Consider the following 14,715-nt stretch of genomic DNA (forward strand, 5'->3'; position numbering starts at 1 on the left):
ATAATAATAATAATGTCATCACAATGTCAGCACTGTATGTTTCCATACAATGGCGAAATTAGTCTCTGCATTTAACCCATCCACCACCAGGTGGTGCAGTGGGCAGCTATTGAAAGCGCCCGGGGGGGCATTTTGGGGATGAGACGTGCTGCCCAGAGACGCCACGTGATGTGCAGTGACTGGGGATCGAACCTGGGACTTTCGGGTCCCAAGCCGGCTGCCCTGCCTCTACACCATCTCGGCCCCCATATATATATATATTAATAAAAGTTACATACTGCAACTTTAAGTTTGCTTTTGAATGAATATATCAGCTTTTATAAATTTTCAAAGCTACATAACAAAGAAATCAGACATTCAGTGGCCTAACGTCATGTGATTCAACAATAAAATGACACAACTGTTAAACTGGAAGCAGTTTCATCACATGTCGAGCCTTAAAAAACTGCAGTGGCAAAACTTTTCATAAATCTGAACTCAACACCAAGGATAACCATATAGTCAGAGTCAGAAATTCTTTGTCATTCGCACCTCATGTGGTACATGTGGTGGAGTGAAATTATGTACACAGTGTCCCAGTTACATCCAACAATAAAATGTATAAGCAAAACCGTAATAACATCTAAGATATGAACTAAGAAAAACATCAACTAAATATACACTAAGCACTCATAACATAAAAACATTGAATATCAGCACAAACATGAACATGAGTCTGTGTGAGCGGATGTGTGTATATAGATGCATTAGTTATAAGTATATTCTTTATGATTTAAATAGGCAAATTTTATAACTGATGATATGGCAGACATCTTCTCCTGCGCCCAGACAATCACTTCTCACTTTCTTGGAGTGACCAGTGTTGCCAGATAGAGTCAAGGTTTTCCAGCCCAAAACTCTGTTAAAAACCACCACATCACACAAAAATCTGCCCAGTCAATATATTGTTACAGTATATTTACTGTTTGAACATGAACACACATCAGTGCAAACCAAGGTAATTTAACAATATGTGGCAAAATGCAATAAGCCAACAAAAATCTTCCCAGAGTTCCCAGTAAAATCAGAATGAAAACTGCCTAATTGGCAGTAAACCGCCCAATCTGGCCACACTGGGAGTGACGCGTGCGAGTGAAAGGGGGTGGGCGTGACAGCGGTAACAAAAAATGTAGCAATGAGTCACGTTCTCACTTGAATCGGTACATTTTGCGTCCAATAAAAACAAAGATGTTAACAAATATACTGGACAGTATTCTGGCAATTTAGTGATATTTCCACAGTTGTGGTCTTGACTGGTCTTGAAATAAAATCCCGAGTCCTCAATGTCCGAGACTGAGACAATACCAAGACCAAATGTGGTCAAGTCTGAGATGAGACTGAGACCATCAAAAATTGGTCTTGAGACCAGTCTCAAGACCAAGACTGGTCTTGAGTACTACAACACTAGTTACTCAAAATCATATTTTTACTTATTATTATTTTGGTGTACAACTTGAAACACACAATGTTGTCAAGAAGTGACAAGTTGTAGTAAATTTCTATCTAGAATCTAAGGTCATAATTAATAACTGTTCTTTGTTTCTGTCGGGCTTGTCTTTGCAGGTGGACGTCCTGAGAGCTCTCGGCGCTGAGATCGTCCGTACACCCACCAGCGCTCGTTTCGATTCGCCCGAGTCTCATGTGGGTGTGGCCTGGCGCCTCAAGAACGAGATCCCCAACTCGCACATCCTGGACCAGTACCGCAACCCAAGCAACCCCCTGGCTCACTACGACACCACGGCCGAGGAGATCCTGGAGCAATGCGACGGTACGACCAACTCGTAGAAGAAGTTCATTTGCAGCAGTTTTTAGTCTACCTGTATTTTCAAGACTTAAAAATTGCCTCTTGTTATTTTGTCCTTTTCAAACAGGTAAAGTGGACATGCTAGTGGCTGGTGCTGGTACAGGCGGGACGATCACAGGCATCGCTCGCAAACTGAAGGAAAGGTGCCCAAACATCAAAGTGAGCTACTTTCTAAGAACCTGTTTAAACTTCTGATAATTATTTCATCCATAATTTAACCATGGAGTGTTTGTATATCCAGTGAGCTAATGAACGGTTGGTATTGTGTGCAGATTGTTGGCGTTGACCCGGAAGGCTCCATCCTTGCTGAGCCTGAGGAGCTCAACAAGACCGATAAGACCCAGTATGAAGTGGAGGGAATCGGCTACGACTTCATTCCCACTGTTCTTGACAGATCTGTAAGTCCCCGTGACCTTTTTTTAATTTCACCTCCTTTTTTCATGTCTTCCTCACTGACGCACACGGGATATATGCAATTCTTACTAGGGATGTGCATCTCTGTGTGATAGACAATTCGATACGCATCTAGATACAAAGGTTACCATTCGATTCGAAAACTGTATATTTTTAAAACATAACGATTCGATACAGCGTAAGAACGATGCGATTCGACTTTTCGATTATACCTTTTAGCCACAGATGACAGCAGTAGCAAGTCCTGTTGCTCTTTCCACCACTGCAGTGGGTTTTTTTTCATGGGCAAAGGATCACGCTCTCTGTACCTCTTGACTTCTTCATTGGTCTGGTCCCTTACAGATCTAGCTGCCATCCATACTTCAAAGTCTTCTCCCAATTTTCTTCTTTTTACAAGGAGGTTTATTATCTGAAATAGAAAACAATTACCAATGACAGAATCTTATCTGGGCTCTTAACGTATGAATCAAGTCCTGAAATCCTTCCCCCTCCACTATATTGTACGGACATAAACCCTTAGCGATAAAACGGGTTATTGATGTGGTTATATCCTTAGCTCGTGATGAATTATCGCAGAGTTGCCCGTAAAATGTAGTGATAACGTTACCCGTCACCCTCTGTGTGACAGCTGCATGCTCCTGCTCGTTGTTATGGGGCTTGAGAAATTCGCCATACTCCTGTGTTTTCTCGTTGCATGTTGGTCAAGGTTTGTTGTGCTACCAGTGTACTTCAGAGATGCTCTGCATAGCTTACAGTGTGGCTTTTGTCGAGTTTTCCGTTCTTCTTGTAAAATCCGAAAACATTCCGCACTCTAGATTTTTGTCTGACTGATGTATTGAAAATCTTCCGCAGTGACTCGCTAGCGCTGCTACTACTGACATCCGTTCTCGTCTTCAGTCTCTGTGAGCTACGGAGCATGCGTGAGAATAGCTTAGCAGGCATTCCCGTCTCTCGCTTTGTTTTAGTGACGCACTGTCAACTGATTGCTATTCTCGCGATACCCGGTCCATGTCTCCTCAACGATTCATCTCAGGATTTGTGGCTGGTTGCTATCGACGCAGCCATATTACTAGCTTGTCAAACCGAATATCCGGTCGTATGGGTTTATCTTTCACTACCCTAATTCTTACAGATTGTTGACACGTGGTACAAATCCAAAGACGAGGAGTCCTTCAACATGTCTCGCATGTTGATCCGAGACGAAGGCCTGCTGTGCGGTGCGTTAGCATGTTTACAGCCATCGATTTCTTGTTGACTTCAGACTTAGTTTAAGCGCCAGTAAAAACTTGTCTCATTATGCAACAGGAGGCAGCTCCGGGACGGCAATGGCTGCAGCTGTGAACGTCGCCAAAGAGCTGAAGGAGGGTCAGCGCTGTGTGGTCATCCTGCCAGACTCCATCCGCAACTACATGTGAGAAGCCTCGCAGTTCCATCCATCCATCCATCCATTTTCTTTACCCGCTTATTCCATTTTTGGGTCACGGGGGTCGCTGGTGCCCATGTCCAGCAATCACTGTGCGAGGGGCGGGGTACACCCTGGACGGGTCGCAAGTCCATCACAGGGCCACATAGAGACAAACGAGACAAACAACCATTCACTCTCTCACTCACACCTAGAGACAATTTAGAGTTACCAATCAGCCTAACATGCATGTTTTTGGTCTGTGGGAGGAAACCGGAGCACCCGGAGAAAACCCACGCATGCACGGAGAGAACATGCAAACTCCACCCAGAAAGGCCCCTGGACCGGGGTTTGAACCAAGGACCTGCTCGCTGAGAGGCAGCAGCTCTACCAGTTGCGCCACCGTGCTGCCCGCCTCGCAGTTCCTGTCGCCTCAAAACTAATATCTGTTTATCAAAGTTCATGCTTGATAATCCAGGTAAAAAATCCAACAAAGTTGAACGAGGTCCTCTGGATGGTTTCTTTTTTTGTTGAAACATTTCGTCTTTCATCCAGATCACTTTATCGGTCTGAGGAGCCACAAAAAACTCAGTCCCATAAGTGGCTTTACTCACATAGTGGGCCAACCAGTTTCGTGGTAAAACAATGGTTTCGGGAGTCCGCCCTCTTTCCCGTTGACTCCTCTGAGGCAGCCATAGCCAAAGTGGTTCATAATATCAAAGTTCATGCTCAACAAGGTAGAAAATCCAACAATGTTAAAGTCAGGTCCTCTTGATGTTTTCTTTTTTGTTGAAACGATTCGTCCTTCATCCAAAGGACTTCATCAGTCCGATGAGCCTCAACAAACTCAATGGTTTTGATCCACTTTGGCTATAGCTGCATCAGAGGAGTCGACGGGGAAGACGACAGACTCCAGAAATCATCTTATCACCATTTTTAACCTTTATTTAACCAGGCAAATCCCATTGAGATCAAAGATCTCTTTTCCAAGAGAGGTCTGAGCCTGAAGGCAGCCTAACATCAGTGTTTCCCCTACCATTATACAAGCGGGGCGCCTCGCCATGTCAACAGAACCGAGTGCCCCGTCAACAGAACCGAGTGCCCCGTCTGTGATCCCTCTGTCTCGCCAATCAGTACAAGTCCAGCCTCCCATACACCTCATTAGGGCTGGGCGATATGGACCAAAATTAATATCTCAATATTTTAAAATTAATGGCGATATGTAGGGGTGCACCAATAAATCAGCCCCCATTTCCTTAATTTTGGGAAATCGGCCGATACTTGCATAAGAAACTGATTTTTTTTTTGTTTTTTTTAAGTTTAATTTTGTTGTTGTTGTTGTTGTTGTTGTTGTTGTTGTTGTTGTTGTTGTAACAACAATTGTCTGAACTTCATTTATATTTCAGAGTGGCCAGTTAAAACAAGTTTGTATTGGTTCTAGAATATTGTTCAAGGGTATGCTTTTCAATAAAATAAGATTGGAACATTGAAGGTGCGTTGGGACCTTATAACACCTGACAGTGTCGCTTATAAAACAAAATCAGTATCGGACAAAATCGGAATTGGCAGGTCAGACTTTTTAGAAATTGGTGTTCGGCCAGAAAACTGAAATCTGTACACCCCTAGCGATATACCATCAAACTGGTTGGTCCACTATGTGAGTTTGTTGTGGCTCCTCGGACTGATGAAGTCCTTTGGATGAAGGACGAAATGTTTCGACAAAAAAGAAACCATCCAAAGGACCCGACAGAACTTTGTTGGGTTATTTCTGTTTAAATCGAACATCGGTACAAAAGCAACATTTTATTCTTCACAGCTTTTCACTTAGTTTTTAGTATAATGGGTATTTTATGTGATAATTAAACTATATGACTGAAAGACTGAGCCAATAGATTTATTTGAACCATCGTCGTTATGGTTTCTCATGGTTTGAACAGTCCTGCAATCTGAAACCTTTTCTCTTGAGAGTATCAACCATCGTCCTTTATGTTTTCCTTGTTACCTCTCGGGATAAATTGCACGCGGGAGTAATAGACATGATCGTCACTGAGCATGTTTGCACAACAATGGTAGACATTTCGACTCCAAGCAATTTTCTCTGGGACACTATGGCCTTAACTAACTGGCATTTTAATTTCATTTACAGTTTTGAGGCTTTACAATTCTAGTTCCAGCTGTGGCCCAGACATCATCTGATTGGCGCATGTCACAATGGATTTATTAACGCTTTGTTTGTGTCCTTCAGGTCTAAGTTCTTGAATGACAAGTGGATGGTTCAGAAGGGCTTCCTGAGGGAGGAGGACCTGATGGTGAAGAAGCCATGGTGTGTGCAGTTAAAGTTTAGTTATGTCATTTTAGCAGCTTAGCAGACAATCGATTCACAGATTTGCCTGAAAACCCTGCAGGTGGTGGAACTTGAAGCTGCAGAGCTTGAACCTATCGGCTCCTCTCACCGTCCAGCCTACAGTCAGCTGTCAGCAGACCATCAAAATCCTCAAGGAGAAGGGCTTCGACCAGGCGCCTGTAGTGGATGATACAGGGTAAGGGCCCCTCTCATGAAAGAATAAATTCTTATTTGAGTGTTCTTGTGTGTATTTTGTACATGAAGCAAAACTAAAGGTGTTGGTTTCCCCCTGTGTGTCTATGTAGGGTCATACTGGGAATGGTGACATTGGGAAACATTTTGTCATCAATTCTTGCAGGGAAGATCAAAGTGTCGGATCCTGTCAGTAAAGTCCTCTACAAGCAGTTCAGACAGGTCAGACACGATTCAGCGCCTCTGAACATGAAGAGAAAATAGAATGTACAACCCTCCATTACACTTCACGTTTACTTTTAATCAGATTCACTTTCAGTTCTGATTTCTAAATGTCTACTTCTGATTGGCTGACAGCAGCAGCCAATAAAACACAAGAGTGCAGGGGGAGTGTCTCCAGGTGAAACGGCTGGAAATCAGCCAAACTTTGAACGAGTCAAGTCAGATTTGTTTATAAAGCACGTTTAAAAACGGCAGTTACCAAAGTGCTTAACAATTAAAAAAAAAAAAGCAATGGTCGTTATTTAAAGTAAAATGATAATTTTAAAGCATCAAAAGAAAAACATCAAACACACAACATTTAAAATACTAAATCAAATCCCACTGGGTTTAAAGTCAGTGTAAACGGGTCTGTTTTTAAGAGATTTAAAAACAGGAAGTGGCCTGTCCAATGTTGGGGGGCGGATTGTTCCAAAGTTTAGGGGCCGCGACTTAAAAGGCTTGATCTCCGCTGAACTTCGACCTGGTTTTTGGTACAACCAAAAGCAACAATATGAGGATGCGAGACTAGCACTTATAGGTCAACTGGAGAATTTAAAAATCTATTCTTTGATGTACAGGGAGCCAGTGAAGGGAGGATAACACCGGTGAAATATGCTCAAACCTACGAATTCCTGTTAAGAGCTGAGCTGCAGTATTCTGGACAAACTGGAAACGTGAAAGGGAGACCTGACTGACCCCAACATAAAGCGCATTACAGTAATCGAGTCGGGTTGTGATGTAGACATGGACTATTTTTTTCAAGGTCAGGTCTGGTCAACTGACTTAAGCTTAGCTATCTAGTTTAACTGGAAGAAGCTTTTCTGTAGAACAGAGTTAAACTGTTTATTGAACTTAAAATCCGAGTCTAAAACCATCCCGAGATTTGTATCTGACTGCTTAAGATATGACCTGATAGTCAAGGTTTACAGGAACAGAAACGGCAGTAGAGCTAGGGCTAAACACAATAACTTCAGTTTTCTGATTGTTAAAACTTAACAAATTTGAAACCATCCATGCCTTGATGTCATCAAGACATTTTAACAGAGGGTGAATGGAGCAATAACTATTGGGTTTTAAAGGCAAATCTGACAATTATCAGCATAACAATTAAAAGAAAAAACACGTTTCCTCAAAATAGACCCCAAACAGAGCAGATGCAATGAAAACAGAAGGGGTCCAAGAATCGAGCCCTGTGGAATCCCGCAGGAAAGAGGCGCTGAAGCAGATAAAATATTACCAATATTAACACAAAATACTGTTGCTCGGATAAGAATGGAACCATTCGAATGCTGCGCCTGTGATCCCAACCCAGTGTTGTAACCGCAATACAAGTATACTGTGGTCAAACGGTATCAAAAATAGGTGTTGCACGACTATATATTTTTAAAAGTAGACTTCAGCATGATAAAGTGAAAGAAACGTGTGGCACGTAAAAAACAAAACTAAAAACAGCGGTGCGGGCAGTGGTAGGATCCGCCTTTTTATAATATTATAGTTATTAAAGATCGTCGGCCACGCGTATCCACTGACACGGCAGCTGGTAAGCTTCATGTGTGTCGCTGGCAGGCATTAATCTGGATAATTTTATACCACTTAGCCGACCGGACCAGTCAGCGTGCGGTCAAACGGCCGCGAGTGGCTGGTGGTGATCCAAATCAGATCGTCAGCTGTGCGTCCGCTAACACAATCAAAAGCCCGGCACCGAACGGCCTGCCCATCCAACACATTATTTTGGCTCGCACGCACGGGCCTTGGTTAGAAATGACAGCGCTAAACAGCGGAGTGGGTGGTGGTGACTGCGACTAGTCCACGTGAAGTTAAAAAACTCTCGATGTCCTAGAATGGACTAGCCGATTCAACTCCTAATCAAAAGGTCCAGGAGTATATGGATCACAAACTGACCAGTCATTTGCTAGAAGAATATTGTTACAAACCCTTACAAAGGCTGTGTCAGTACTGTGTAATTGTTTAAAACCAGACTGAAAGATCTAAAAAAAAATGCCATTCTCATTCAAATACGCATTTAATTGAGTAAAAACTATTTTCTCCAAGATTTTAGAAACTTAGGGTCCAGTCGAGGGTAAAACAAGTCGCATTGTGCACAAAAATAGGTTCAAAGTAATGTGTGTACATCAGTTTATCCAAAAATGAAGATTCTTTATAAGTATGTTTGTATTTTTAAATCTAGTCAGGGTTTTGATGTATAAAATATTAAATTTATTAGCACGTTTGAGGTTACTTGGCTCTTTAGCGCCATCTGTTGTTGAAAGTCCCCTTTGTGGAGTTGAGCCCATTTGATGGTCCACACAGAACTTTTAATCATTGAGAACTTGCGCTTTACTATGAAAGACTTAAAAACATGAATGTCATCTTTGGTATATTTTCATTTTGCATAGTAAATTACACCTTCTCGGATAATGTAGAATTGTTGAAAAATTTACCCAATTTGAATTTTGGGGTTGAAATACGTCTAAAGAACTTTTAAAACGTCTGAAAATGTCGAGGCTAAAATTGGGTACAATTTGGTCTAAAAGTCAAAGTTAAGTTGGTGTCAAACCATCTACCTTTAGTCGAGATGACCTGTTTTCTGGCTCAAACAATGCTTTAAACTTTGTTTTACATTATATTTACACACAACTTGCTGGAGTGCTTGCTAACCGTTGCTGTTTTTAAATGTTATGAATAAATTTGACGACTTGAATATACTTTAGTCAGTTTTACAGATACTGATTTAAAGTTTGGTGTGATTGTAGCTGGGAGTCATTCACAACTTGGTCACGTCTCAACATAAGATAATCTTAGTCTAAATCGCTAAAAGGAAAGGCAGTGGGCAATATGCATTCCTTCAAAGATTAGCTTTTAATTGTTCCATCTAAAGGAATTTGATGCTCAGGGAGTTTTTTTTAATTCTCCTACACTTCTGTTCCTCCTAACATTTGACTGTCACTCACAGATTCGCCTAACTGGCAGTTTGGGGAAGCTGTCCCGCATTCTGGAGACCGACCACTTCGCGCTGGTTGTACACGAACAGATTCAGTGTAAGTTCAGTGTGTGGAAGATTAATCGTGCACAAGTTCAAACTAGAGTAATTGCGTTTCCTGCGAAAATGCAGCGTGAATGCTTATTGCTGAAGAACCTGCTGAAAATCAGCTGAAATTGGCTAAAAACATGCTGAAATGTAGCTGAAATGGAAGAACAAGCCTAAGTTAGCAGAGGAAGCAGAAAGAGCAAATTGCTGAATTTGGTTTAAATGAGCAGTAATTAGCAGAACAATTTCATAAATAAGCTAAAGAGAAACTGAAATGAGCAAGAAATAGCGGAAAAGTAGCTGAAACGGCAGAAAGAAGTCTGAATTACCAGAAGAAAGTGAAGAGAGCCCAGTTGTGCCCAATTAGGCTTAAAGAAGCAGAAATGTGCACATTAAAGTGGAAATCATCTGTAAAAAGCAGAATTTTGCATAAACAGCTGAATAATAGCTACTAAAAAGGTAGAAAGAAGCTGAAATTACCATAAGGAAGTGGAGGGAGCACGATTCTGCCTAGTTAGGCTTGAAGAAACAGAAATTAGCAAAAAAACAAAAAAAAAGTGGGAGATATCTGAAAAAAGCAGAAATGAGCCAAAAACAGCTGAATAATAGCTATAAAAAAAACAAAATAGAAAGAAGCTTAAATTACCAGAAGCAAGCAGAGAGAACATTTACGCTTATTTTGGCTGAGGAAATGTTTAAATGAGAGCAAAAAATGTAGAATTAACTGAAAAAGCTGAAATTAGCATAAAAACAGCAGAATAGTTTCTGAAATAGCAGAAATACCTGCTCATTTCAGAAATGAGCTGAAAGGAGCATAACAAGCTGTAATTAGCACAAAGAAGTTAGAAGAAGCACAAAAATGTAGTTGGCAGAATAAATCTGAAAGGAGCATAAAACTGTTGAAAAAAAAACAGCTGAAAGTAGCTGAAATCTTTTTAATTTGTATAAGGAAGCTTAAACTACCAAAAGGAAGTGTATAGAGAACAACTGTGCACAATTAGGCTTAAAGAAGCAAAATTTAGCACAAAAAGGTGGAAATTATCCGAAAACAGCAGAAATTTGCAAAACAAACAAACAGCTGAATAGCTGAAAGAAGCTTAAATTACCAGAAGCAAGTGGAAAAAGCACTTTTTTTTGCTGAATTTGGCTGAAAAATGTTGAAATGCAAAAAATGAGGATTTAGCTGGAAGAGCTGAAATTAGCATAAAAACAGTTAAATAGTACCTGAAATAGCAAAAATAGCTGAAACTTGCAGAAATAAGTTGAAAGGAGCAGAGCAAGCTGAAATTAGCTGAAATAAGTTAGAAGAAGCACAAAAATGTTAGTTGGCAAAATAATGCTGAAAGGAGCACAAAACAGCTGAAATTAGCTGAAACGAGTTTGTTTCAACATTTGTTGTTCAGGTTCAGCCGGTCATCTTGACTCTGATCATTTATCAAAGTCCAGCTGCAGGATGATTATGTCACTAAAAGTTTGGACAACCTTGACATGTCCTCTTGGAGTTGGACAGATTTAAGCAAACACAAAGGGTTATTGTTTTTGGTTATTTTTAACTAAAGTTTAAATTATTTAAACATTTGGACTTTGCTACTTTATTTTATGCTAGGACATTAAAAATCATATTATTATTGCACAGTTTTCTTCAGGTCAGTTCAGTTTATTTATATAGCGCCAAGTCACACCAGAAGTCATCTCAGGGCACTGGACAGAAACATTCATAAATGTTAATAACGTTATTTATCTGAGGAGCAGACTGCCTCTATCACAGACTCTCATCTTGAGCAAGCATGAAGGTGACGGTGGAAAGGAAAAACTCCCTCATGAGGAAGAAACTTTTAGCAGAACCAGACTCAGGACAAGTGGCCATCTGCTTCGACCGGCTGGATTTGAGAGGAACAGGAAGGAAGAACGGATACACAATGGCAGGTCAAGAATCACATAAGAGAAATAATATCAAATGAAAACTATTTAATTTTAACACATCATTTAAGGAAATTAGGTCAGTTTGACCTCCAGTAGTCTAAGCCTATAGCAACATAACAAGCCAACCATAACTATAGGATTTATCCAAAAAAAAAAAAAAAAAAGTCTTAATCCCAGTCTTCAAACTGGACAATGTGTCAGCCTCACGGACAGAAACTGGAAGTTGGTTCCACAAGAGAGGAGCCTGAGAACTGAAGGATCTTCCTCCCATTCTTCTTTTGGGAACTTTAGGAACCACAAGTAAGCCTGCAGTCTGAGAGCGAAGTGCTCTGTTAGGAAAATATGGAACAATAAGATCTGTAATATATGATGGAGCTAGGTTGTTGAGGGCTTTGTAGCTTCTTGTTCTTACTATAACGGATATCACTTTAAACTGTTATTTGTTGCTTTGCGATCCAGATCCAGCGTAATGCCAGCGTTTCATTTCTGTCCTCCTCTCTCCTCCCTCAGACCTGACAGATGGCTCCACCGTCCTGAAGCAGATGGTCTTCGGCGTGGTGACGGCCGTCGACCTGCTCAACTTCGTCACGGGCATCGAGAAGAGAGAGCGCTCCATGTCGGAGTCCACTGACGAGCTGTGATCAGTTCAAACAAAACCATGGAAAATTTTAGCTGACGCGTCTTAAAGATTTTTTATTTTGGTATTAGGGGTATTTGTTTTCAATTCTGTTTAATTCTTTACTGCTTGAAATTAGAGTCCTAAAGCAAACCTTTAGATTTCAAGTTGTAGGTTAGCAGATTTTTACTATACTATGTACTTCTAGAGTTGAATCTGTTTGTAAGTTTGGGGGGAGTGGTGGCGCAGAGGTTAGAGAGGTGGGCTTGTGATCCGAAGATCGCCGGTTCACGCCCCGGTCCCGACAACATCAAAAAAATTATGGGTGGGCTAGGTGAAACACCCACACTTGCCCCCACCCTCATTCGCCCCACTCTGGGCCCATGAGCAAGGCCCTTAACCCCATCCTGTGCTCCCTAAACAGGTCTCTCTTGAAAATGAGTTCTCGTGGCTCAATGAGACTAACCTGGATAAATAAAGGCTAAAAAAAAAAAAAAAAGTTAGTAATTAGCTGGCAGCTTTTCTTTTTTAATGTAAGGATTAATTAGAGGTTTTCTGAGTTGTGCTTTCATCATAATGGTTTGGCCTTAAATATCTAACATAAAAAAAAGACAAAACACTGAAGCCACATTCTTCAGAAATACAACAAATGGGGTTGCTGTATATAGGCGTATGTTAGTGCTACTGTAATTCCTTCCTTCGTTTCAGCACAAAGTCTAATGTAACTGTGAAAGAAGTCTTAAATCTTAGCTTTGTCGAGGAAATATTTTATAAAGCAGCTTTGTTCTTCAATGATTGTGTCTAAATAAAGTTTAAACAAAGCATTTCACTGATTAAGATGTTTTCTATACACCGTACTTTCCGCCGTACACGTCGCACCGCCGTATAACTTGCATCTATTATGCATCACCGCTGACCACCCAGAAATGTGTGCTGCCAAATGGTGGGAGCGTGCACGAGAGGACTTTAAACAAGAATTTGACCAGATTAACAATTAAAAACAGTTGTTTGCTCAAAATTATAGCAAAGATGTGTCTCAGTTTAACTTTTCCTTTATATAAAAAAAATAAAAAAAATCCAAATGTTACAAGAATAAAGTTGTACAAGACTTTTTTTTTTCTTTTTGTTTTTTACAGCGGTCGTTTATTTTTGTTTTTTTCCAAGAGTCAGATCCACGACGCGACCTGTCAATCAATCCAGTAGGCGTGTCAGCAAATGACTAATTTGAAGCTAAATGAGTTTTAATATTTGAACTCTGACACAATAAAGCAGGTTTTACTACATTTTAACTGTGGTAAAATGAAGAATGTTAAACTTCATTGTTATTAATGCTCTCACTCAAAACGTTCCAATACTGCCACCTAGTGTTGCGTTTTTGTATGTTACTTCTGGGACGTGTATGTGACGTCATTACGTCATGACTTTTGTTTTTGGTTCCGTATAAAAATGGCGTTCAGTGAGCGAAACTGTGCTTGCTGATCTGTTGGAGGTCTTCAATAAATATGCCAGAAAGAGTGAAGAGACCCAGCGACTCATAGGAGCATTTAGCTTAAGATTGGTAATTTGCTGACACGCCTACTGGATTTATTGATAGGTCGTGTCGTGGAAAAAATAAACGAGCTGCAAAAAATAAAGTGTCGAGCAATTTTTTTCTCGTAATAAAACTATTCTCGTAATACGATTATTCTCATAATTTTATGGCTTTTAATATATATTTTTTTCTTAGCGTGGCTCTTAAGCTCCGTCGTAGCATTTCGCCTGGGCGATGTGGCGAAATTCAGCCAATTTGACGTTTGCTCCTGTAGTTCTGAAGCGAGACAAAGGGGCTTTCTATGGCAAGCAAAGCGTCTCATTAATAGCCACTTTCAACAAGACACTTGGCTTGCCATATTAGTCGAGCGCCCTCTAGTGGCTGAAAATGGTAGTGTTTAATATTTTCCATGTCAGAATGAATGGAATCGTCAGATCTCAGCCAAAAATTGGGTTATAAATATGCGGATAAAAACGTATATTAGTTGCTTAGGTGTATAAGTCGCAGGACTTGCATATTTATGCAAAAAGTTATGACTTGTACAGCGAAAAATATGGTACATATATTGTAACTTTTCAAAACAAATGCCTCTTCACTTGTCATCAGTGGTAATGAATAAGAGCAAATGGATTTTTGGTGCAAACCGCACATTTTTTTTTTGTTTGTTTATGAAACTTTTTAAATGGTTTCCTAAACTTCCTGTTTAGGAACCCTATTTACCTGAATTTGGTGTCTTCTTTGTTCAAACCTAAGCAAGCTTTTATCTTGATCAAGCTCCGAGAATGTGTTGCAGATTTGTCCCTCTTGGAGTCTGTGCTGAACACCTGCAATTTTCAGAATCGGCAAACTTAAACATTTTGTGTTTTTTTTTTTTTTAAGAAACAAATGTGTATGAATAAACGTTTTAATGACATTTCCCCTCTCACACTTGTTTAAAGTCTAGAAATTCTCAGTATTATTTTTCTTAGATGATAAATAGCAAGGTTAAATCAAATGGCAAGATAAACGTTTAAAAATAAATCCAACATTTTTCAGTCCGGTCATTTGGACAGTTTCTTTCTTTTTTTTTCTTTTTTGTGCTGAAAAGTTTTGCCTTCGATCCAGAAGGCTTCATCAGTCAAGGAAACGCACAACAAAACTGATTTCGCCCCCCCCCCCCCC

General features: G+C 40.3%; 1 protein-coding gene across 1 annotated transcript in view; it reads left to right on the forward strand.

Moving 5' to 3' along the window:
* LOC119428945 (cystathionine beta-synthase) overlaps positions 1-12,283 on the forward strand; it is a 26,350-nt gene extending 14,067 nt beyond the window's left edge. The window contains exons 6-15 of the mRNA XM_037696652.1: positions 1,603-1,807; positions 1,911-2,002; positions 2,116-2,241; positions 3,390-3,474; positions 3,563-3,668; positions 5,905-5,982; positions 6,065-6,199; positions 6,309-6,417; positions 9,410-9,494; positions 11,918-12,283. Of these exons, the coding sequence (XP_037552580.1) occupies positions 1,603-1,807; positions 1,911-2,002; positions 2,116-2,241; positions 3,390-3,474; positions 3,563-3,668; positions 5,905-5,982; positions 6,065-6,199; positions 6,309-6,417; positions 9,410-9,494; positions 11,918-12,048 (1,152 nt within the window). The 3' untranslated portion in view covers positions 12,049-12,283. The remainder of the gene's footprint in view (positions 1-1,602; positions 1,808-1,910; positions 2,003-2,115; positions 2,242-3,389; positions 3,475-3,562; positions 3,669-5,904; positions 5,983-6,064; positions 6,200-6,308; positions 6,418-9,409; positions 9,495-11,917) is intronic.
* Positions 12,284-14,715: the final 2,432 nt, after the last annotated feature.

The sequence above is a fragment of the Nematolebias whitei genome, chromosome 23 (genome assembly GCF_014905685.2).
Source record: "Nematolebias whitei isolate Nwh7 chromosome 23, NemWhi1, whole genome shotgun sequence".
Classification (NCBI taxonomy): Eukaryota; Metazoa; Chordata; class Actinopteri; order Cyprinodontiformes; family Rivulidae; genus Nematolebias; species Nematolebias whitei.